This window comes from Branchiostoma lanceolatum, chromosome 1 (genome assembly GCF_035083965.1).
Source record: "Branchiostoma lanceolatum isolate klBraLanc5 chromosome 1, klBraLanc5.hap2, whole genome shotgun sequence".
NCBI lineage: Eukaryota > Metazoa > Chordata > Leptocardii > Amphioxiformes > Branchiostomatidae > Branchiostoma > Branchiostoma lanceolatum.
In genome coordinates, this window is record NC_089722.1 from 37,914,208 (window position 1) to 37,937,512 (window position 23,305).

The window sequence follows — 23,305 nt, forward strand, 5'->3', positions numbered from 1 at the left end:
CCCATTGTTCATGACGGCAAAATATTGGTAGCTCACTATGGTGAACTTCCTTGCCTTTTTTTAAATTTGTACAGTACCAAAGGGAAAGGGGGGCTAGTTTGCGCACCACAAGCGCCCCGAGTATGATTACCTATGTTTCATTTTGTGTGTTTGCTTCTCTAGCATTTAACGCTTTGGACAAGACCACGAGATCGCCCCCGCCTTTCAAGGATGTTGTCAAACGGGTCATGAAAGTCTTGTAGACTCTTGTAGACAGTAGACAGTATGGCCAGCATGTCGGAGATTTTCTGTTTTTCAGTCTTAGTAACAGTCGTCGCACTTGGAGAGCACTTTGTTACATCTGACGACTTCACCCACCACGAATCTCTGGACGAAGAAGGAAAGTTCCACCTGTTCTGGAAGTTTGACGACGAGAAGATCGAGTTCGAGGCCCAAGTGCAGACGACAGGATGGGTCGGCTTGGGTCTGTCCCCGAACGGTGGCATGCCGGGATCCGACATCGCCATCGGCTGGGTCAAAGACGGGACTGCGTACCTCACGGTGAGAACAACATTGGGACTACCTTTAAAGTACAGTAACTAGTTAAACTACGATGATGATCTACAGATCATTATGCTACCCCAGTTCGTAAGATAGCGAAGTTGTTGTTTTTCCCATGTCAATTCTTTAAAACTGCGTCATTTGATAAGACGGTTCACTTTTAACACCACAAAAAAAGCACATGCATGTATCTGTATGTATATTCTGTAGCATACTAGCTTCGCAGGAGTACAGTAAGGTAGCAGCCGGTTATAATACAATGGACGACCTGCCAGACCTAAAGTTTGCACATCTAAATGTAAGCGTTCTTTAAAGGCCAAAGGTATCTAGTGAGGATGAGCACAGTACAGTTGGCGTCAAACAGCAGGAAAAGAACTCGACGAGTCTGCAAAATTGGCATTTTAGGCAGGAAATCGGCAAGTGCGTGGTTTTCAAGGGATAGGACAATATCTGTAACAGGATAGATTTTCAGGGAAAATACGCTCGACTCTCTGGTGACTTAAAAGTTTAAAGGTCAGCCATCGAGAGCTCTTGGCGTCGGCGATTGAGAAATTTTGCCGAAAGTCGTCGACAATGTGACATCGGCTTAACGACATTTAGGACTTATATTTGCGATTTTTTTTTTTACTAAATCGCTCTTGCTAAGCCATTTATGAGCCTATATTCCATTCATTTGGAGCAGCCTTGTGTCATCAAAAGATGTCCAAGTAGCTATTAAAGTGGTCAAAAGTGCCAGGAAAAATTGAAACACAAAATATAGTGTATCTTGTACGTTTATTTACATATTGTTGCCATACAGAATTATTGTTGAGATTATATTCAGGATATACCCTTATCAGCGTACACTCGCATTGGCAACGCACACCCTATAAAATTGATTGAAATTAAACATTGATACCTGTCACATTTTACTATGTAAAAAATGAGAAAATGGTGCCTGTAAAACAGTGCTGAGAAGAGTTAGCCTCCCTGAAATCTTCGCAATTTTCTAATCTTTATTTTCTAATCTTTATTTCTTATGGTGAGTATAACAAATATATCTGCTTTTGATGGAAATCTTAAACCGTGGCAATTTGTTCTCACCGTGAGGTGCGCAGTCCCGTCTTTGACCCAGCCGATGGCGATGTCGGATCCCGGCATGCCTCCGTTCGGGGACAGACCCAAGCCGACCCATCCTGTCGTCTGCACCTGGGCCTCGAACTCGATCTTCTCGTCGTCAAACTTCCAGAACAGGTGGAACTTCCCTCCTTCGTCTAGAACCTCTTGGTGGGTGAAATCATCCGCACAGACAACTTGCCCGAAAAAGACGAACACAGCCGCTAAAACTAGAATAAACGAGCCGCAGAAGACTTTCCCCATCCTGCTAGTTGGGTTCCCGGTTCACAAATGATCCCCTTCTCTAAATTGCGTGATGCGAAATACCTGTGCAGATTAATGACTATGACGCAGCAGTCTTTGGAACGTACCTCTAGTGATTAAGCGGAGGGGTGGACACAATTTATACTATGCCTGTAAATATGCTACTTGCATACAGGTGAATCAGATACACCGATATTGACACATTCCTTAAGTCCAAAGTTGGTATTTGCAACAGCATACCATCCTTGTAATATTTTTGTTTTACGCTATCTCTATAGCTGTATACACATACACATATAACACTTACACCCACGCGCATATATATATGGAGAGAGAGAGAGAGAGAGAGAGAGAGAGAGAGAGAAATTCGTGCATTAGAAGCTGTTAACATCTATGCACATACCATATATATATATATATATATAGAGAGAGAGAGAGAGAGAGAAAAAAAGAGAAATTTGTGCATTAGAAGCTGTTAACATATATGCACATACCATATATATATATATATATATAGAGAGAGAGAGAGAGAGAGATTGTATAGAAATTGTGTCAACAAAAATGTACATGTATTGTATATATATATATATATATATATATATATATATATATATATATATATATATATATATATGAAGAGAGAGAGAGAAAGAGAGGGAGAGAGAGAGAGATACAAAGAGACATATGCACATATCATATACATATGTATGTATAAATAGATTGTATATGTAGACATTCATAGACATAGAAATTGTGCATGTATTGATATACTGTTGCAAATTGGACTAGAATATGTGCTGTACTCAACTATATATTCACACGCATCGTATTAACTTTCCCCGCCCTTCCGCCAAATCACCAGTATTATGTCCCACCCTTATGTTTACATATGTTCTGTTTACAATTCTCATTTTCTCGGTACCAGGGACAGGGTCAATACCGTTAATTTAGCGCACAGCGCCCCCTATCTGTCTGCTGACAACTGTCAGTAATCCCCAACCTGTGTTATAAGTAAACAGCTCCTGCAAACCCATTGTTCATGACGGCAAAATATTGGTAGCTCACTATGGTGAACTTCCTTGCCTTTTTTTAAATTTGTACAGTACCAAAGGGAAAGGGGGGCTAGTTTGCGCACCACAAGCGCCCCGAGTATGATTATCTATGTTTCATTTTGTGTGTTTGCTTCTCTAGCATTTAACGCTTAGGACAAGACCACGAGATCGCCCCCACCTTTCAAGGATGTTGTCAAACGGGTCATGAAAGTCTTGGTTCAAATCCCGGGAGCGGCATACTCGCCCCTTTGGGTTTTTACAGTGGTTCCCACGCCGGCCCTGTGAGTAACGATCAGATCACACAGGGAATGTCGTACTCGGAGACTCGGGACGAGTCTGAAAAGAAAAGGGGGAGTAGTGTAACAGTGGGGATCAACCTCCACTAACTGACCAGTCTAACGGGTGCGGACCTTTTAACCTAGAGGTTAGCGCGTTGAATTCCCAAGCCGTGCGGATCGGGATTGGCGCGGGTTCTAATCCCGGGAGCGGCGTACTCGCCCCTTTGATTTTTATAGCACGAAAAACTGAAACATTGTATCGACCAGGCAGGGCCGGGAGAGTTTGTAGAGTTTCAATTTCTGAGCAAAATACACCTTTGGGGACGGAAATACACGGGGTAAAATAATAAATACAAGAACAAGACCCGCAAGTGTGTTATCTGAAGAAACCAGAACATGGCGTCGGTTTGTAAAAAAAGGAAAATCCAGTTCTGCTGTCAAACAATAACACTCTGATCTCTTCCGTATTTCCCCAGCAGTTGATTTACTAATGTGTATTTTTATACAACATACATCTCCTCTGTAAAGGAATGCACCGGGTTTTTCTTCTCTACCAGTCAAAGCTGCCAGGAAGTTCCTATGTATGTCAGCGCGCGCAAGCCGAAACAGTCCTAGTGTGCGCTGTTACCACGCGTATTGTATTACGGTTTATTTACCGCGTTCTATTACAAGAATGACGAGAATGAGTTTGTTATTAGAAAGAATGCGTTTTTAAATCGGCAAACTTAGTTTGTGATTATTGAGTAGCTGTGAAGAATACTGGGCCAGACACGTCGCTACACCAGTTCTTGTCAAAGACGCAAAATGTATCAGGGTGAGCTAGTGCTACGTTTTGGGGTCTCAGTATGTGCAAGGAGGTATATATATAACCTCCTTGTTATGTGGTAAGATTCCATGGATTTGTCTACAATGAAAACATTCGACTTCATCAATGATCTATTCGAATTCTATCTGTTAATTTTGAGTGTCTGCGTGTTTTAACTTGAAGTCGCAGATAATGTACGTAGTAAAGGTCGGGGTTTTGTTTATCATATCGGCGGGTTCTATGGCGTCTCCGGCGGTTGCGTGTAGAATTTAGGACCATCGGCCGGGAATTACGGTAAGTTATGGCGGAAACTGCGATTTTTAGATGGCCTTAGTTTTGGCCTTTTGTGTGGTAGGACAGACTAAAATATAGCTAAGATAGACTTGAAACGGTGGTTTCAGTTTGAAGCTTGGGCGTGGGAATGAGTATGTATCTGTATAGCCGGTAGAACCGCCCTTCGGCGTAACACACCAGCTTCGCAGGTACGCGGCGCGGAAGCAGCTTGTTATATTACACTGAACGGCCTGTCACACCTAACTTTTGCACATCTGACTGCATGATTGAAATGAAAGCTGGGGTATTGTTAATGTGCTAACCGTAAAACAATGGGGGCGGAGGCAAGGCGTGCATTTGAAAAGGACAGGTTCGCGGGCAAAAGTCTGCTCAGCAAAATAAATCTAGTTCCCGCCAGCAAAGGCGTGAACCAACCAGCTACTGTTGCCAATAGTAACAGAGGTGATTGACATCGATTCCTCAACAATATGCAGCCTTTACAAGTGAGGAAAAATCAAGGCCCTTTTGACCCCCGTGTTATGTACTAACTCATAGCCATGCGAGACATTTGCTCTGCAGCCGTCAATATTTCTCAGGAGCGGCCCAATCACACTCTTGTTGCCTTGGAAACACATACGTCATACATACATTAGATATCCCAACTAGATCTAGAGTCAACTGTCACAAAGTGCCAGTCGACGTCAGCACAGTCGCACCAGACAGTATGGCCAGCATGTCGGAGATTTTCTGTTTTTCAGTCTTAGTCACAGCCGTCACACTTGGAGAGCACTTTGTTGCATCCGACGATTTCACCCACCACGAATCTCTGGACGAAGAAGGAAAGTTCCACCTGTTCTGGAAGTTTGACGACGAGAAGATCGAGTTCGAGGCCCAGGTGCAGACGACAGGATGGGTCGGCTTGGGTCTGTCCCCGAACGGAGGCATGCCGGGATCCGACATCGCCATCGGCTGGGTCAAAGACGGGACTGCGCACCTCACGGTGAGAACAACATTGGGACTACCTTTAAACTACAGTAACTAGTTATACTACGGTGATGATCTACAGATCATTATGCTTCCGCAGTTTGTAAGACAGTGAAGTTGTTGTTTTTCCCGTGGCATGTTCTTAAAAACTGCATCAAATTTGATAAGATGGTTCACTTTTAACACCACAAAAAAAGCACATGCACGTATCTGTGTCTGTATTCTGTAGCATACTAGCTTCGCAGGAGTACAGCAAGGTAGCAGCTGGTTATAATACAATGGACGACCTGCCAGACCTAAAGTTCGCACATCTAAATGTAAGCGTTCTTTAAAGGCTAAAGCTATCTAGTAAGGATGAGTACTAGATGGCAAAGAATTCCAATGAAAAGTTAGTTCTAGGGAGAAACGAAAAAAGAAAGAATTGTTAGGCCACTAGGGCACGGTGTAAGCATTCTAACGCACGGGTTATCTCACAGACATGTCAAAGTCCAAACAGTTTATTTTCTCTCAGGTTAATTAGGTCACATAATCATTGTGTTGTACGATTGATTGGCATGTGTACCCAGCAGCCCGAGAGCGCACAATGTGGCAAACATTAACCATTCATTTGACGCAAATAGGATACATTGAATCAGAGTTATGCAATCTAGTTGTAAGTGTAATTGGTCCTTTTTGAGACTTGAAAAAGCATCTGACATTTCTTACCATGCGTAATAATAACCAAGCAGCTAGCGAGCTCACTCGTCGGTCCCGGCTTTGCTTGCAATTACAATCTTTGTTGCATTTGTGACAGGTTTGAAAGGATTTCACAGAAACGACTTGTCAGTTGCTTTATTCCACTTCGAATTCCTAAAGTCCTCGAGCACATTCTTTATACGTATATACTCTATCCATATATATATGATATCTTATCTCTTTACCTCTGCCTGACCCCTCTGGGCACTACCACCTCTCTATGTGCATGGGGGAGGGACACCTTTGGGCTCTACCATCTCTCTGTGTGCATGGGGAGGGACACCTCTGTGTACTACCATCTCTCTGTGTGCACGGGGAGGGACACCTCTGTGTACTACCATCTCTCTGTGTGCACGGGGAGGGACACCTCTGTGTACTACCATCTCTCTGTGTGCATGGGGAGGGACACCTCTGGGCACTACTATCTTTCTATGCTATATAACCTAGCCTGGAATCCATCCTATTTAGCTTCCGGCCGCTACCCAAGCTCCGCTGCTTGGCCAGGCAGCGGAGCTTGGGTAGCGGCCGGAAGCTAAATAGGATGGATTCCAGGCTAATATAACCTCCTTGCTCTATGTGAATGGGGGGGGGGGGGGGCACCTCTGGGCACTGCCATCTCTCTATATACTAGCCTGGAATCCAAACCTATGATAGCTCTGGGGAGCTTTAATAGGTTTGGATTCCAGGCTATCTATGTATATGGGCGAGGGGGGTCGTCTACTGCAAGATGTAACAGCATTTGCTTCTCAGAGGATTTTTATCTCCATGTAAAACGGAGTTATAATTTTGTGTATGTGTGTGTGTGTGTGCGTGCGTGCGTGTGTGTGTGTGTGTGTGTGTGTGTGTGCGTGCGCGTGTGTGTGTCTGTCTGTCTGTCTGTCTGCGTGTTTCCGCACTACTGTAGTCAGCATAACACAATAACCTCTGGATGGATTACGATGATATTTGATATGTGGGCAGGTGTTGTGAAGCCGAAATTCAAGGTCGATTTTGGGCCCCTAGTATGTGACCTTGGTACTGCAGCAGAACTTCCGTTTTTGTATCTTTTGACCTGGACGTGCTATTGTCTTGATTTTTGAGTGGCAGATAGCTTGTGATGTAATGAAGAAGTGGTGTAGGTTTGGGCCCCCAAGCAGCGTGCTCTGGAACGGTATGGGCGTTATTGTGAAAATCTTCTAAGGAGAATAACTGAACAAAAGAAACGACGGATTTCCATGATATTTGGTATGCAGGTAGCTCAGGCAGAGATGTACACAGTGAAGTGCAACTTGATTATGCTAATTGGGACTTAAATTGCATAACTAATGAGGAAAATCTATATCTGCAGTGCTTTCCATTATAAGACTCAAATACATGTAGTTACATGTATCTAATGGCAAGTGGTGCATCAACAGATACTTACTATGCAAATAAATTCCTATTGCGCATACTTAATGCAAAAGTGCCATACTTCATCTAAGTGGAAATGATAGGACTGTCAATATTGCAACATGTGCAAGTTAGCTAAAGGTGTTTTGACCAAACATATATTATGTAAATGTCTAAGTCATTTTCATAAACAGAATAGTTCATGGAGATATGAGGTCTCCGAACTCTGGTTCGTTCTGTCCATGGCAGAACAATTCTCAAAATTTAGTCCTAATAGTTTTGACAGATTGTTTTCATGACAATTAGTATCGCCCTATTAGTCTCAATCGCCTCGGAAATCTTGTAATACTTGAAGCTAAGATTCGAAAGTAGTGATACCTTGAATTAAGTTGTATCCTCCACCCCACCCCCATCCCACTCAAAGACTCACAGTGCAACTTAAAGGCAAAATTAAGATTCCCATCCCATATCTTTTTGCAAAACATGTTTTCTCAAACATATCTCAGTGGCGAAGATGTTTTTGTTAAAGCACCGGTGTACTATATTTAGTTTGGTCAGTTTTCACGGCACATGTCATACGAGACGTATGTTATGCTTCATATTCAACATAAGGACACATCTGGCTGCCCACGGAATACGAAGTTTCGATACAATGCTTTTCTAAAGATTCCTAATAAATTATCGGCAAGAATCAATGGTGATGCATGGTAGCTGTAGAAATCTGTATACTTTTTGTGTACAATGTCTCGTATGTTGCATCCCAGGACCGATATGCTGAGGCAAAGGCACAGCCCCCTGTGGACGAGAGCCAGGACTGGGAGCTGGTGTCTGGGTACGAGAACGGGACTCACACCGTCCTGAGGTTCAACCGGAAGCTGACGACATGTGACGTCAGGGACCGCGTCATCAACGTGAGTGCGAGAGGAAATTAATCTCCGCAACTGATAGCTACATGTAGTCACATGAAACTGAATTACGTTAGAATAGACTAGAATAACAAACGGTAAAGGAAAGGTATAGTATAGTATAGAATAGAATGGAATGGAATAGAATAGAATAGAATAGAATAGAATGGAATGGAATGGAATGGAATGGAATAACACGGCGTGGCATGCAATGGCATGGCGTGCAATGGCATGTAATGCCATGCAATGTCATGCTATGCAATGCAATGTAATACAATTCGATGCAATGCAGTGGAATGGAATGGAATAGAATATGTTAGAATAGAATAGAATCAACAGTATTAAATAGTGTTCAATAGTATTAAATAGAATAGAATGGAATGGAAAGTAAGGGATGGAACATAATAGAACAGGAAACATTATAAAGTAGAATAGAACATAACTGAATAGCATTGGAATAGAATTAATTGTATTGAATCGAATGATATTGTTTTCAGCTGACCCAGTTCGTTCATGAGATTGGACATTAACTAATATTTTCCCTACCCAGGAGGACACGTTACGTGTGCTGTGGGCGTGGCATGACCAGGATCCTAAGGATGAGTCTGGGGCGAGCGGCCCGGCCTACCACGGGACCAACAGGGGAGCCAGGGCTACACTTCTTCTCAGTAGGAAACTCACCGAGACGCCAACAACAGGCACGACCTACACACTTGATCTACTGAACAATAACGTAAGGGTTATTTTTTACCATTTCAAAACTAACCATTAAAAGATATACACTTGCTTTAAAAGATATACACGTGCAGGAACATAGACCAGAAAAAAATGCACAGTAACTGTCCCAAGTAGTCTGCAGACAAATGATAGTAAAATCACTATGTCTGTCCGGCCACTTGCTTAACGCGATGGAAAAAAACAATGTTTATCTGTAAATTTCCCCCACATGCGCGGCACGTGGCGTTCACGTGGTAAACGCATGGCCATTATGTTTTGCTGTGCAAAAATTAAAGAGATGGCTAAGGATCATACTTATGATCTTCTTTATTGCTCATGAGAACAGGCTTTGGCATAATACACCGCGACATGTGGACATGAGCCAAACCGGACGTAAATAGGTCCTGCACGTAAATAGGTCATGTTACGTTAGTAGTTGGTCTGCTCGTGTACTAGCCCCCTGCTGCAGTGATTGCACCACAGTGTGGCCCAGGGCCATGAATCGGAGATGGGCACCGCCCTATACACCTTATGGCGTGGGAGGATTTTAACTAACTAACAAGTAGTTGGCGGGTTAAGGTGCACTTAAACTTAGTCTTAACCCTATCCAGACTGGGGGGGGGGGGGCTAAAAGTGCCCGCGCCAACTTTGACATCGTATTACTGCCAAACGATGTATGCTAGGACAACCAAACTTGGTGACTTTTCCCAAAATGTTGTTGGCAACAATTTTATAATAATGGTTTAAGTTTATCATTTTTTCATGTTGCCATGGCAACGGGTTTCTGACTGGCATTTTATGCAAAAATCATTAATATTTTGAAAACAAAGATATTTCTCGGTTTCTTTTGCACAACTACACTAGATTTCCTTCATGTATAGCATAACATGTAATTGGATGTAACTTTCCTGATTTAATATTCATAATTTATGCTAATTTGATGACGTAATCAGCCAAAATCCAAGACGGCGGACTATATCACTATATCAGGTATCAGCAGGCTTTTTCGCCCTTAAAATCGTCAATACCTGGCATTTTCTTTATCAGAAACATTTAGATTAACGTTTTTAGTCTATTTTCAGCGTCCTTTGGGGTCATAAGTGGAAAAAAAAGGATTTTTAAATTTTCAAAATGGCCGATCCAAGATGGCGGATCCCAAGGGATCGCTAACAACACATGAGGCCATTCTATGACGTCATTTTGACGTCAACGTACCTACCATTGACGTGGTATGTCTTTGCATACCTTAGAATGAATAATACAAACCTTTTTGTTTAATACCTTTAGATATTACGGGAATTCCCTATTTAGCCAATAAAATCACATCGGTGACGTCATAATTATGTCATATTACGTCATAACGTCACCAAAATTACAGGAATTATAAAACTTGACGTGAATATCACTCCCTACAAATTTGGTGATGATACATCATACCGTTCGGAAATTATGAGGGGGGGCCGAATCAGCCCCCTCCACCCCCACCCCCCCAGTCCCAGATATACCAAAAAAGCCCAGTCTGGATAGGGTTAAGTGCATTTAAACATAGACCAATTCAATGAATGGCATATTCAACCCTATACAAAAACTCTTGAGCAGCTTTGAAAGTGTCTTCTTAAATGCAAATATCATCGGCAAAGTCAAGGCCTGGTAGTACAACTGCTGGGTGCCGAGAACTCTGTCTTCTTTTTAGAGTAATACCGTCCTTGCAGTTTTGGTTTTTACTGCTGTACGTAATGCATAGTCTAATGCTACTATGAAGAGAAAGGGTGCAAGGGGATCACCCTGCAAGACGCCAGTGTCGATGTTGAAGGTGTCCGTCTCGCCCTCGGGTGTAAGGACGGTAGCCTTGGTGTTAATGTACATAAACCTGATAGCATTGACTGTCCGGGAAGGCATAAACCTGATTAAATTGACTATTCGGGAAGGCACACCATATGCTCGCAGGATCTTGAACATGATGTCATTGTTAATAGAGTCAAACGCCTCCCTGAAATAAATGAAAATGCCACTATAACAATATGTACATATGTTAAGTAGGAAGAGGCGTTTTGTAGAAAGGCAGGTGTATAGGTAAACTATTATAAGTGGGATTGTCTTGAAAATTGTAAGGATCACAAATGTTAAACGAATTATGGGTCAGTGTAAATTAAACATGTTTGTATTTCAATATGTATACATGTTATAAATGAATGAAGGGGTAGATCTAAAGTACACACGTTACAGTTTACATTATGTATGTTGCCACCAGAACTATGTGCACATTTTACAATGAACGCTTTGTGTTTTGTTGAAGGTCCCGATTTCCGCTCAGCAGGACACGACGTACTGGTGCCGTGTGTTCGAGATGCCGACCCTGGCCAGCAAACACCACATCATCAAGGTACATTTGCGGCTCCAACATGCTAACAAAGTAACATGGACTTCATATAGTAACACTAGAAATTATGGGGAAAAAATAGATAAAAAATGTTTTTAAAAATGAATGAATTAGATAAAACTCGCAACAATCCATAGAAAATGCTGGCAACAACGAAACTGTTTTATTGTGCAGAAAGGCTTATAACACCCTCCAGTTTAATTCCGGATTTTCAGTTTAATTCCGGATCCGGAATGACCTCCCATATCTCAGCAACCTTACACCTACTTGGGCTAATATTGTAAACTATACGTAAAAATGATGTAAGAAATACGTAACCGCCATCTTGGGGATAAGCCCAAACCTGCAGAAATCTGCAGATTTCTGTGACCTTGAGCCAGAAATCTGCAGAAATCTGGGACTTGAGCCAGAAATCATAGGGATTTTGTATTTCTGGCTCAAGGTCACAGATTTCTGGCTCAAGGTCACAGATTTCTGCAGATTTCTGGCTCAAGGTCACAAAAAATCTGCAGATTTCTGCAGATTTGGGCTTATCCCCAAGATGGCGGTTACGTATTTCTTACATCATTTTTACGTATAGTTTACAATATTAGCCAAAATAACGGTTAGATGTAAGGTTGCTGAGATATGGGAGGTCAGTCCGGAATTAAACTGGAAGTCCGGAATTAAGTTGGAGGGTGTTTATACAACTGTTGGTGAATACTAGTAGATGTTGCAATACATTGCTCTTGCACATGTCGAGCGGTCAAGTTTATACATCATCCTATCACCATCTAAAAATAACTCATGTATTCAGCGTCTGCTATTTCCTAAACGCGTGTCCAGTGCTATAGATAATACTGGTGATATCTAATGAATTGGTCTGCCTTTCATTTAATTCAATTAGGCTGAACCAATCATCACTCCGGGTAACGAAGGCGTTTTTCACCATGCGATAATCTACACGTGCAAGACGAACCCAAACATCACCATCGTGCTAGAGGAACATCCGGGACATGAGTGTCATAGTCCCAACATGCCTAGCGACTGGATAGGCTGTTACGGGGGAAGCATCGTCTTTGTGTGGGCCATCGGCGGAGGGGTAGGATACACAGCATATTCTATTTCTATGATAACCGCATGGGTTCAAATGACATCGTAGTAGTTTCAGTCAGTGTTCAGGATGTTAACCCCTTAGAAAGACTGTGTAACCCGGAGACTCAATATGAATACGTTGTGAGAGCTCTAATGGCGTAGAGCAGGGTTGTCTGTGTTCTAAAAATCTGGAAATCTAATTTCTCATTGTGCTATTTGCCAATTCAGATGAACTTTATGTTATTGTTAAACGGTCTCTGTCCTAACTTAGTCGGAACAAGGGGATTACAAAGGATTGCACAGACACGCAGAGCACAAACAAACTCGTCTATTCCGGTATGGTCTCCTCATCCAGACATGCAGGGCTCAGTACGCATGCGCGGGCTGTTACACTTGTGGAGAGGTTGTTAAGGGATTTCACTACAATATTTCAACTACTATAACATTCCTTTTTTATCGATAGATGGAGATGTGAACTCATTATTACATAAGGATGGTTTTTAAAATAAGAACTTTCATGATGATGATTCTTTTCCTCAGGACGTGGTTTACCCACAGCACGTTGGCTACCCCATCGGTGATGTCGATGACAGCAGTTATGTGCTGATGGAAGTACACTATGACAACCCACAACTTTTATCAGGTCTGAAATGTTTGAACATTTTTACTTTCAAGTGTCACACAAATGATGTTCGTCCATCGTTTTATCGATAAGGACCTCAACTTTAATCTCCAAGCAGATCTACACGGGGCGCGAAAATCGTTTTTTTTTTTTTTCCGCACCCACAAGTACGACTGAAGCGAAGCCGAGTAATCTCCAAGCAGATCTACACGGGGCGCGAAAATCGTATATGCTAGCCAGAGAAGGTCCAGTCAGCCAGATAAGCTCCAACCAGCCCCGTAGATTGACTGGACCTTCTCTGGCTAGCATATACGAGTTTCGCGCCCCGTGTAGATCTGCTACGGGGCTGGTTGGAGCTTATCTGGCTGACTGGACATTCTCTGGCTAGCATATACGATTTTCGCGCCCCGTGTAGATCTGCTTGGAGATTACTCGGCTTCGCTTCAGTCGTACTTGTGGATGCGTGAGTGGTTGATCAGGCCAATTCTTGCTCGGAAACACCGGCAGATGGTGCACTGTAGGCTGGGTTGTGGCTGTACAGTGTCACGGATACAGAGAGTTTTTCCTACACAGTCGTGAGAAGAAAACAAAACAAAACCCTATAATGTAACAGTAACTGTATTTTTCCACACAACAAGTTGGACATATAAAACTATTCATCGACAAAGACTGCTGGTAATGAAAAGGTGGGTTTGAATAATACTTTAATTTTCCTTTAGAAGCTGTTTTTTTTTTCTCTAAGTATGATAATGATGTATCTTATATGTAAATATCGGGTCTGCCTTTTTACCGGAATACCCTTTTTACACCGGAATGCCCCTGAATGCCCGTAAAGGAGGATGAATCCTACCGGAATACACTATAATGCTTTGTTGAGTAAACTTCACAGGTGCTGTATTTTGGCATGAAATGATATATTTAAGGCCCAGGGAACGAGAAATCATAACTATCACATTGCCGATTATCATTCCTTAGCCGTAGAATTGTATGCAATCTTGTCATATCATATACTGATGCACACACAGGTTTGTATGACAGCTCGGGCCTTAGGATGACGTACACACCCGAGCTGAGGGACAACGATGTTGGAGTCTTAGAAGTCGGCATGATGGCAAGCCAATACCTCGTCATCCCACCTCATGCCGTGGACTTCAGTTCCTCTGGGTTCTGCGGCACACAGTGTCTGAACGCAGTGAGTACACTTTTCAAATTAGCCAGTAGTATGAATTGTTAACTAGTTGACCGTGGAGTTGTGTCGTAACGTAACGGCAGGGTCTTCGGTCCAGAACCCAGCGGTCCCGGGTTCGAATCCCGTGACGCCACCGATGTTGTGCCATTAAGAAATGCACTTAACACGACTTTCCTCACTCCACAAAGGTGTATACTGTTTTCTGTACGTGACACTGTTGAAATATGTTATGAAAACTTTAGTGCAGTGTCGCGTTGTCCTTATCTGTCAAAAAATGACGTAAAAACTAGTTGATCCGCCATAAAAGATCCAGTAAGCCATGAACGGCAGATGTATGCATCAACAAGGCTCACTAGTTTCTATTACAGGTTAATTCCAAGAAAATCGTTAGAGGAATATTGAGCCATCTTGTTGTGTAAGTTTACAAATGTATGCAACCCCTTTTACTAAGCTGAAAGAAAATTTGTTTTCATTTGACACTCAGATGTAAAACCAGATATAAACCTTTGCCTGACCTCTGACCCCTCAATTACGACCAGGAATGGAATGGATTATGATTTGGGTTATGATTTGCGTTATTGTTTTTATCGTTTATTTACTATTGGTATCATCACTGTCATGCTTTCATTATGATCAATATCATAATTTTTGTATGTTTTCTGTTTATATCGTCACTGTACGTATATTACCTGTTTTATTTTATGTAGCGCAGGGCCCCACTGTAAAGTAGTATAAATTCCTGAGCAGGGCTACCCTTAGTAAACATTACAGAATAAAAAATTAGATTAAAAAAAAGATACATCTTTATGCGTCATTTGTTACAGTGCAAAGAAGAAGTCTACAACTCCCACCTTCGAGTGTTTTGTCTACATCTATACCGCATCCTAAAACTGTAAAGAAAAAGTGATCAACTTGGTGAAACCTTTATCGAATGACCATTCATTTACGACACGTGATCTTACGTAAATATGACGTCAGCAATACTTTAGATGTGGTAGGAGACTTAGCCTTCTCTTTACGGTGCATTCTTTGGTGGATGTCAATCATCGTTACATGACAGATTATGTACATTTTGTAATAACTCACGTATTGAAGATGAAATGCATTTCTTACTAGACTGTGTACTGTATGAAAAAGAACGTCAGTCATTGTTCAAATCAATTCAGCTTGACAAGAGATGTAAGACAATATCAAAACAAAATACTTTTAGATACTTGATGTCATGCACAGATGTTAATGTAATAGAAGAAGTATGTAATTATGTTACCATATGTCTTAAAAAGAGCGAAGAAGCCACTAGAAATTAGTTATACAGTAGGACATTTAGCATTATATAGTGCTTAGTATTGTATTAGACATTAATGTTAACGTTATTCTCATTCATTATTCTTATTATTCTATTCTCAATTACTCCATGAATGGCCCCCTGTGGCCTCCAGTGCATTTATCCCCCTGGGGAATGAACATGCAATAAAGCTTATTATGTTAATCGTCAATTAACATCAACACAGTTTGCAAACGTCAATGAGCATTTCCTTTATATCCAGTTCATTGAGGAACTCGGAGAACCAATCAAGATTATCGGAGTGATGCTGCATTCTCATCTGCTGGGAGTCAGGCTGAACGCCAGGCTGATCCATAACGGCGTGGAGACGGACATCGCACGGGACGACAACTACGACTTCAACCTGCAGAACACGCGAATGCTGAAGGAAGAAATCACCGTCTATTCGGTACGATACGTTTGTTCATTAATAGCATGCTCTCATTGATAGTAGTTGACGTAACAACTTCATCCCTCGTAAAAAGATCCCTCCTACAAATATTAATCGACACGTTACCAGAATATTCTTCGAACAGTGACTTGATAAAAGGTTGTTGGCTTGATAAAAGGTTGTGACTTGATTAAAGGTTGTTGACTAACCTAAAGGTTAGTCTTTTGCTACCTTTTATCAAGTCACTGTTCGAAGAATATTCTGGTAACTGTGATTATACGTGACCTATGAACCTCTTCAACGATAATTGAAACGTAAAATAAAATTATCATCAGTCGGCACACCGTCAATTTCAAGCTCCTGCTTGAAAAAGATCAAATTTCAAAGACGATTTATAGGGTTACTGATTTGCCTAATGTAACGTAACATGACCTATTTACGTGCGGGAGCAGTTTACGTCCGGTTTGGGTCATGTCCACATGTCGCGGTGTATTATGCTAAAGCCTGTTCTCATGAGCAACAAAGAACGTCATAAGTATGATCCTTTGCCATCTCTCTCTTTTATACAAAACAATGAAAAAGGTTTACGTCCAGCGATATAGCAGAATAAACTCCTGAACCGGTAACAACAAGTTGCACGGAAGCGTCATGCATGTCGTATTTCATATGTAATTCGCAACCGCGTACTTCACCATGTGCTTCTAACTTACACGATAGCTAGTATATTTCTAAAAAAATAGACCCTTTTTTGATATTTAGACTATCCATGGTGATTCGAAGTTTGAAACTCTTGCCAGTTTTAGGAAGGTTTGATACAACCTAGCGACCCCCGCTCAGATGATACATTTTTGCACGTCATAGCATCATGGCCATGCGTTTATCACGTGAACGCCACGTGCTGCTGATGTCGGGGAAATAACAACACAAACATTGTTTTCTTCCATCGCGTCAGGCAAGCGGAGGGACAAACATAGTGACTTAACTGCCATTTGTCTGTAGACTACTTTCGACAGTTACTGTGCGTTTTTTTCTGGTCTATGTTCTTCAAGCATAGCGCTAGAAGGGAAAAGATTGAAGTGGACGATATTGGGTAATCCTAGCCGTATTCTACATCATATGGCCAGTATAAATACATGCTCGCACGCGTACGGCGTTAAACAGGCGGAGAAAAACTTACAGACCGTGCATTTTTCTTGTTAGAATAGCTGATATTTCTGCCCATTGGTTTAACATTTGGCTCTGTCCGCGCGGTTTTAAGATTAATAACGTTTTTAATAAATTGGACGTAAACTGGTCATGTTACGTTACATAGGTTTTCCTATTCTGGTCAAATCAATATCATCAGTATATGGGGAAAAGGGACAGTAGTCTGTGAAACGCAAAACTCCGCTGTCCGAGGTTCAATGGCCCCTCCCCGCAGGGACCAGGTGTTGGGCCAGCCACTATAGCGCGATTTAATGAGGCTAGAAAACTAACCAATATAGAAGAGAAATCTAAATCTATGCCTTCAGGCTTTCTTCAATAAAAACGATAAGCCATGGTGCGTGCAATGATCCTACAATATACAAATTCGAATAAAAATGTTTGTAATAAAAACATGCTTCGATGTTTTCTTGCGGTGTTTGCTACTATTTTGACCAGGTATAACAATATTCTTAGAACCTGATTCCACTTACAGTGTGTCCAGGTAACAATTATTGTTTATTATAACATAAGGCAGTGCAGCAAGCCGGAGCCTAACCTCTGCTTGGAGAGAAGCTAAATTGCCCAATTTGTACACCACATGCGATAGCTAATTAAAGTTGAGCCTAAAACACTCGAGAGGCTTCTGCTTGCAGGGTCCTGCCAGTGAAAGCTTCATTGCGAGAGTTGCGGACTGAACCATACCATCACTATAGGGGTGTCAGTATTTATTTCTCCGGAACCTGACATTTCTGCACGGGGGCCGGCATGCAAACATTCAAAAGGATCTTGGGTAATAGATGAGAACACACAATCTCAGACTATTACGGAAGCCCCATAAGAGGTTAATCTCGGAGGTAACACTACTCCGGATCAGATCACTGACCTCCATCACGGAGTAACGATAAGTTTGCCTCTAACTTGTTATTTTTTGTACTTTGAAAATAGGGAGACACTCTGTTGACTGAGTGCATCTACGATTCGGCACACAAAGACTCCGTGGTGTATGTAAGTAGGAGTTCATTTTGCCCTCCACATTTGCCTGATACGTGGTCTTCTTTTATTTGTCTCGACCATTGTTGAAGACTCCAACGGGAAATTTCGGTATTGATGTGCCATGTGTGTAACCTCATGGTTACCTCTGTTAAAAAATCGCATTCATATAACATCCTACTTTGACGTTTGCAGAGCTTCAAACATAGCCAAAATGCTGATGTCTGCACATGATTCAAAATATGGCTTACTTTTAGGGACAAGTTCGCAGCAACGAAACCAGACTCCAACCTCAATAACCATTCATTTGATAGACAATACTCATGGTCACCTCTGTTCAAAAATCGCATTCATATAACATCCTACCTTGCTGATTTCTGCAGATGTTCAAAATATGACATACTTTAAGGGATAAGTTCACAGCAAGGAAACCAGACTCCAACCTCAACAATCATTTATTCAATAAACTATACTCATGGTTACTTCTGTACCAAAATCGCATTCATATAACATCCTACCTTGACGTTTGCAGAGCCTCAAACATAACCCAAACGCTTATTTTCGCACATTATCTAAAATATGACCTACTTTTAGGGACACGTTCACAGCAACGAAACAATACTTCAAACTCTACGATTATTCATTCGATAGACAATACTCATGGTCACCATTGACAGTAAATTTGATTAGATTTCGGTTTCAAAAATGTCGAATATATTGTATCTTGAATATGACTCCAAATCATATTTGTCGTCAAATGTGAAAAATGACCTAATTTGGAGGACAACCACGTGACAACAAAAGAAAGAAGACGCCAAAATTTGCAAACATGCATTTAATAGCAGTTATAATCATCTATCTATGGTAAAAAAATTCAAGCCAAACAAATCACCATCTTTGCACTTACAGCGCTTCAAAATTGAGCAAAAATTATGTGTTTTGACATCCCTAAAGCACTGTATTGTTTTGAGGCTGTCCAGGCACTTTAAATTGCTTTTCTGGAAATTTCAAAGGTATCTTTAGACAGCGGAAAAGTTGGTCTTTTTAGGTCTGTTTTAATTTTTTCCGTAATATCTAAGCGTTAGTTCGTAAACGCCTCCCAAAATATGAAAATCTTAATGATTTTGACATACCAAATCAGGGAAATAGCCCCGCAAAAAGAGAGCTATTTTGAGGATTTGTGGGCCAAGTACTATCACTGTGCAAAATAATAGCCAAATTGATCTTTTGACCCCTGCCACCATTGTTTGATCCTTACAGACATTTGCTCTTAAATTGTCAATGCTAACATTCGGGTTGAACTCAAATTGGTTGATTCTCAGCACGACCTTTGACATTATGTACCCCGGATGAAAGCTTCTATCAGACCACTACGGCAGCAAGTTCGGTCGCTAGATTTTTTTTAAATTTAAGTATCTGTTTCAGTCGGCCAAGCGTTTGTTTATTTATCTAATCATTTATTTATTCATTTGTTTCTTTTTTTGTTATTTGTTTGTTTGTTTCGTTGGTTGTTTCGTTGGTTGTTTGTTATCTCGCCCAAGTTTACTTTGTCTTTCATCTTGTCTTCAAAAAGTCTTCACTAGCACCTTGTATAGAAAAAGATGCATTTATGTCATAATCACATTTGAACACTAAGACTCCCAAAGAAAGGAAGCTGAATGATTTTTGTTCCTTTTTTCCACTCAGGGTGGCGTAGGTGCAACGCAGGAGATGTGTGAGAGCTTCTTTCTGTACTACCCTAGGTTCAACTTGAAAGTATGCGACAGCGCGCCGAACATACACAACACGCTCAGTTACGCTGGAGTCGAGGATTTTGAAATGTGCGTATATATGATATGATATGATATGATATGATATGATATGATATGATATGATATGATATAATATAATATGATATGATAGATTGCTTGATTGATTAATTTTCTTCCATTTTGTGTTTACAGTGACTTCGAGAAAGCAATTGTCCACATCAAGGCACCAGAACACATGGTCAACATGTCCTTCGAGGAAGCGATGGAGGCCGTTCCGTGGACTCGCGAGAAAGCGCGAGACTTCAACGAATATCTCATGAATTCACCATTCTACTCGTACTGCCTAACCAATAGAGAGTACAGTACCAGTATTGACACAGTAAGACCTACAGCCTTGTAGATGTATACATTTTCTTTTGTAAATCATTCTCAAATATAGCTATAGATATTTAAACTTGCTGCATATGTAGTTGCATTTGTGACCTCGGATGTATGTATATGTATTGGTTTGAATGAGCACGTTGCAGACTCTCTTTCCTCGTGAATTTGTTTGTATTAAAATTTACATCTTTTCCATTACAAAAACAGGATGCCCTGAGAAGGTATAACTACCCCTTCCCCCGTGGAACCAGACTGCCTGCCGAAGACATCTGCAGCCTGATCGCCACACCAACCCCTGATCCTGGCGATGGTCCTGGTCCTGCAGGCGGGTCTACAGCATTGCAGGCAAATTGCGCTGCAGGCTATGTTCTGCTCACTTACCTTGTGGTGCTCGTGCTTACTGTGTGGACAGAGTAACTTGTCCTGGTTCTTTCACATGATGCTGTTATATTCATAGAATGGAAAACAGATTGTCTTTAGGTTATGATGAACTATCACTATGATTCGGAGAAATGTAGGCGTATATTGAATATTATACACTCATTCGGGTAATGTTTTAGATACTCCTGATTTGACTATCAATGAAATCACGCTATCATTACCTAATCAATATGTTGCTATCGACGCGTACAATTAAGTATTTCAGTTTCATATCCACCATGAAAGACACACTAAGTCATGCGGAAAACGTTGGGAATGTCAGATACGGCTTCCCATGATCTTTTATTTGCCATACACAACATGTATCTCATGATGATTCATGAGTTGCAACTAATCGACATGAAGCAACGGTACCTTTATAGAATGGTAGTGTAATGGACCAACACAGAAAATTCGGGTAAAATTTTAGACGAAGATTAAGTAAAAGGCAATGGTGAAGATTTCTCGAATCATAAACTTCATTTGCTACTAAAAGGGAGACACAACCTGACATCCAGTCTATTGGCATGGCCGAGATCCTTTCGGGGCGGAAGGCGCTCTCTGCCGGCCGAGTTATCTTTTGCAACCGGTAGCAGTTTTACGCTGTAGGAGTTTAATTGGCCAAATAATCATGGTAGCTAATCAGTTGGCCTCAAACTAGTCCTTTCTAATTTTACGGGCGCATGGATCGTAGATTTTGGCAAAAAAGGACAAATTTACCTGTAGATTCAGTCCACGGTGACGACCAATATTTCACCCGCTTGCAAATGAAACCCTCTGGTGGCCCAACGTCCCTGCCAAACATTATTCCTATAGATGACGTAATAAGTCTGGTAGAGACCAGCTCATTAACTCCTTCTTCCCGGAAGAATGCCCAGCAAAACCACGAGAGACTGGATTCCAGTTTACCATAACCCTCATTTATTGACAGCGTAGAATGTCGATGCAGATGCACAATCTAAAACTTTTAATTTTTCTGTGTCAAATATGCCATTAGCTACATCCCATACCCGTGAGTAGTTTCATCAGGTTGGTCAGTCACTGAATAAAATTATCTTTGTACAAAACTAAGTGTAGTATTCCACCTCGAAGCAGCTAGTAGAAACGACACCTATTTGAGCTGCAATGCAATGTGAACCGGTTAGAATTGCCCTGAGGAAGGTGTAAGGTGACTGAAACGACGGTGGGATTATAAAGTTGGTTGTGTCTTTTAATTATTAGGTACATGAGAGAAAATTGACTGAAATGCGGTTATGGACCGGCAACTCCTGAAGCAGAAGAGGGGGTGGCTCTGGACCGGCAGCTCCTGGTCATACCGTCGGGATGGGTCTGGATCTGGCGCATGGCGTCCTGGCGTGTGCGCAGCTCCATGATGCTTGCTTGCATACTTGTGGCCTATTATGTGATGAAGCCGTAGTATAGACAACGCCATCTGATACAAAATGGCGTTGACCTCAAATCATGCAAAATCAATTATTATAACGTCATCATATCTGTTACGTTGCAATTAGCATTCGGGCAAGACTTTCCAAATAAAGATTTACCTTCACCAATTTTCTGATTAAGAATTTTTTTTTTAAGGCTCTGCTCCTGGCCTGATTGTAAGCCGTTTGTTTATATATCGGCATGCTTGGAGGCAAACTGTATACTATAGTGATATACATTCGACAATAGCTAAGTTAAATGTATTTTGCAACCACAATTTTCCAGTGTTTTTAGAAAATGATTTATAATCAAATCAACTTATGTTATGTTATGTTGTTATGTTAGAGCCTTTAGTACCTATGCAGCAACGGAATCGTGGGCTGTATGTGGAGCCAGGTGTGAAAACTGCATTTTTGATAGGCGGTTATTAAAGAATTAAAAGTATTGACCCACACAAATTGCATCTCCGCACGGTCCAAGTAGTGATTTAGAGCAAGTAAAGAAACATTACTTATTTATCTTTTTCTTTCAATACAGGAGTGGCTGGAAAGTACGTTTTTACAGCATGGCACAGATGGAATCCGGAAATTCCGGGAAAAGTCACAAATTTAGATCTAGATGGCCCCTTTTGAAGATTATCAACGAACCATTCAGCCTTACAACTAAGATGTTTCTAGAAATCACAAATATGCAGTAAATTCTCTTTCCACAATTTATTGCAGGCATTCCTGATCTATAGCTATCAACCTATTTGCAATAAAAAAGGCTAATTTGTCTTACCGTAACATTTCACGAAGGTCAAAGGTCACCGGATTGAGAGACACCCGGAGGTGACACTGGCCCCGGCCCGCGCACACTTTTCTGAGAGATACATCTCAACAATCTTTCATCCCCTGCGTAAACTTACTACAGTGTCACAGTCCCCGTGTTACAAACTACAAGTGTGGTGAGTTTGAAGGTCCAGAGATTTCCCATTTTCACACTGTGTGCGTAAAAGTGCACCGTCCGTCCCGTGCACACATACTAGTATGCGAGCTGCAACTGGACACGGCATACTTATACACAGACAGGAGGTCACTCTGCACATGTTCGCACCTGAAACTCACAATTCCCGTTGTCGCATTGATATGTAACTTGGTATATCGTTTGCTAGGTTG

The 23,305-nt window shown here is 41.4% G+C and overlaps 1 protein-coding gene across 2 annotated transcripts; it reads left to right on the forward strand.

Annotated features, from left to right (window-relative positions):
* The first annotated feature begins 259 nt into the window (after positions 1 to 259).
* Positions 260 to 21,899, forward strand: LOC136421820 (DBH-like monooxygenase protein 1 homolog). 2 transcript variants are annotated; one of them, XM_066409395.1, is made up of 12 exons: positions 260 to 540; positions 8,159 to 8,305; positions 8,850 to 9,032; positions 11,313 to 11,399; positions 12,283 to 12,477; positions 13,011 to 13,113; positions 14,118 to 14,284; positions 15,829 to 16,014; positions 18,127 to 18,186; positions 19,858 to 19,991; positions 20,115 to 20,301; positions 20,511 to 21,899. In XM_066409395.1, exons 1-12 carry the CDS (start codon positions 265 to 267, stop codon positions 20,718 to 20,720), a joined length of 1,935 nt encoding a protein of 644 aa, XP_066265492.1. In that variant the 5' UTR covers positions 260 to 264; the 3' UTR covers positions 20,721 to 21,899. The 2 variants fall into 2 exon arrangements, with proteins under 2 accessions (XP_066265492.1, XP_066265485.1); XM_066409388.1 differs by lacking the exon at positions 260 to 540 and adding an exon at positions 4,995 to 5,307 and having other exon boundaries at positions 20,511 to 21,896.
* The last annotated feature ends 1,406 nt before the right edge of the window (positions 21,900 to 23,305 follow it).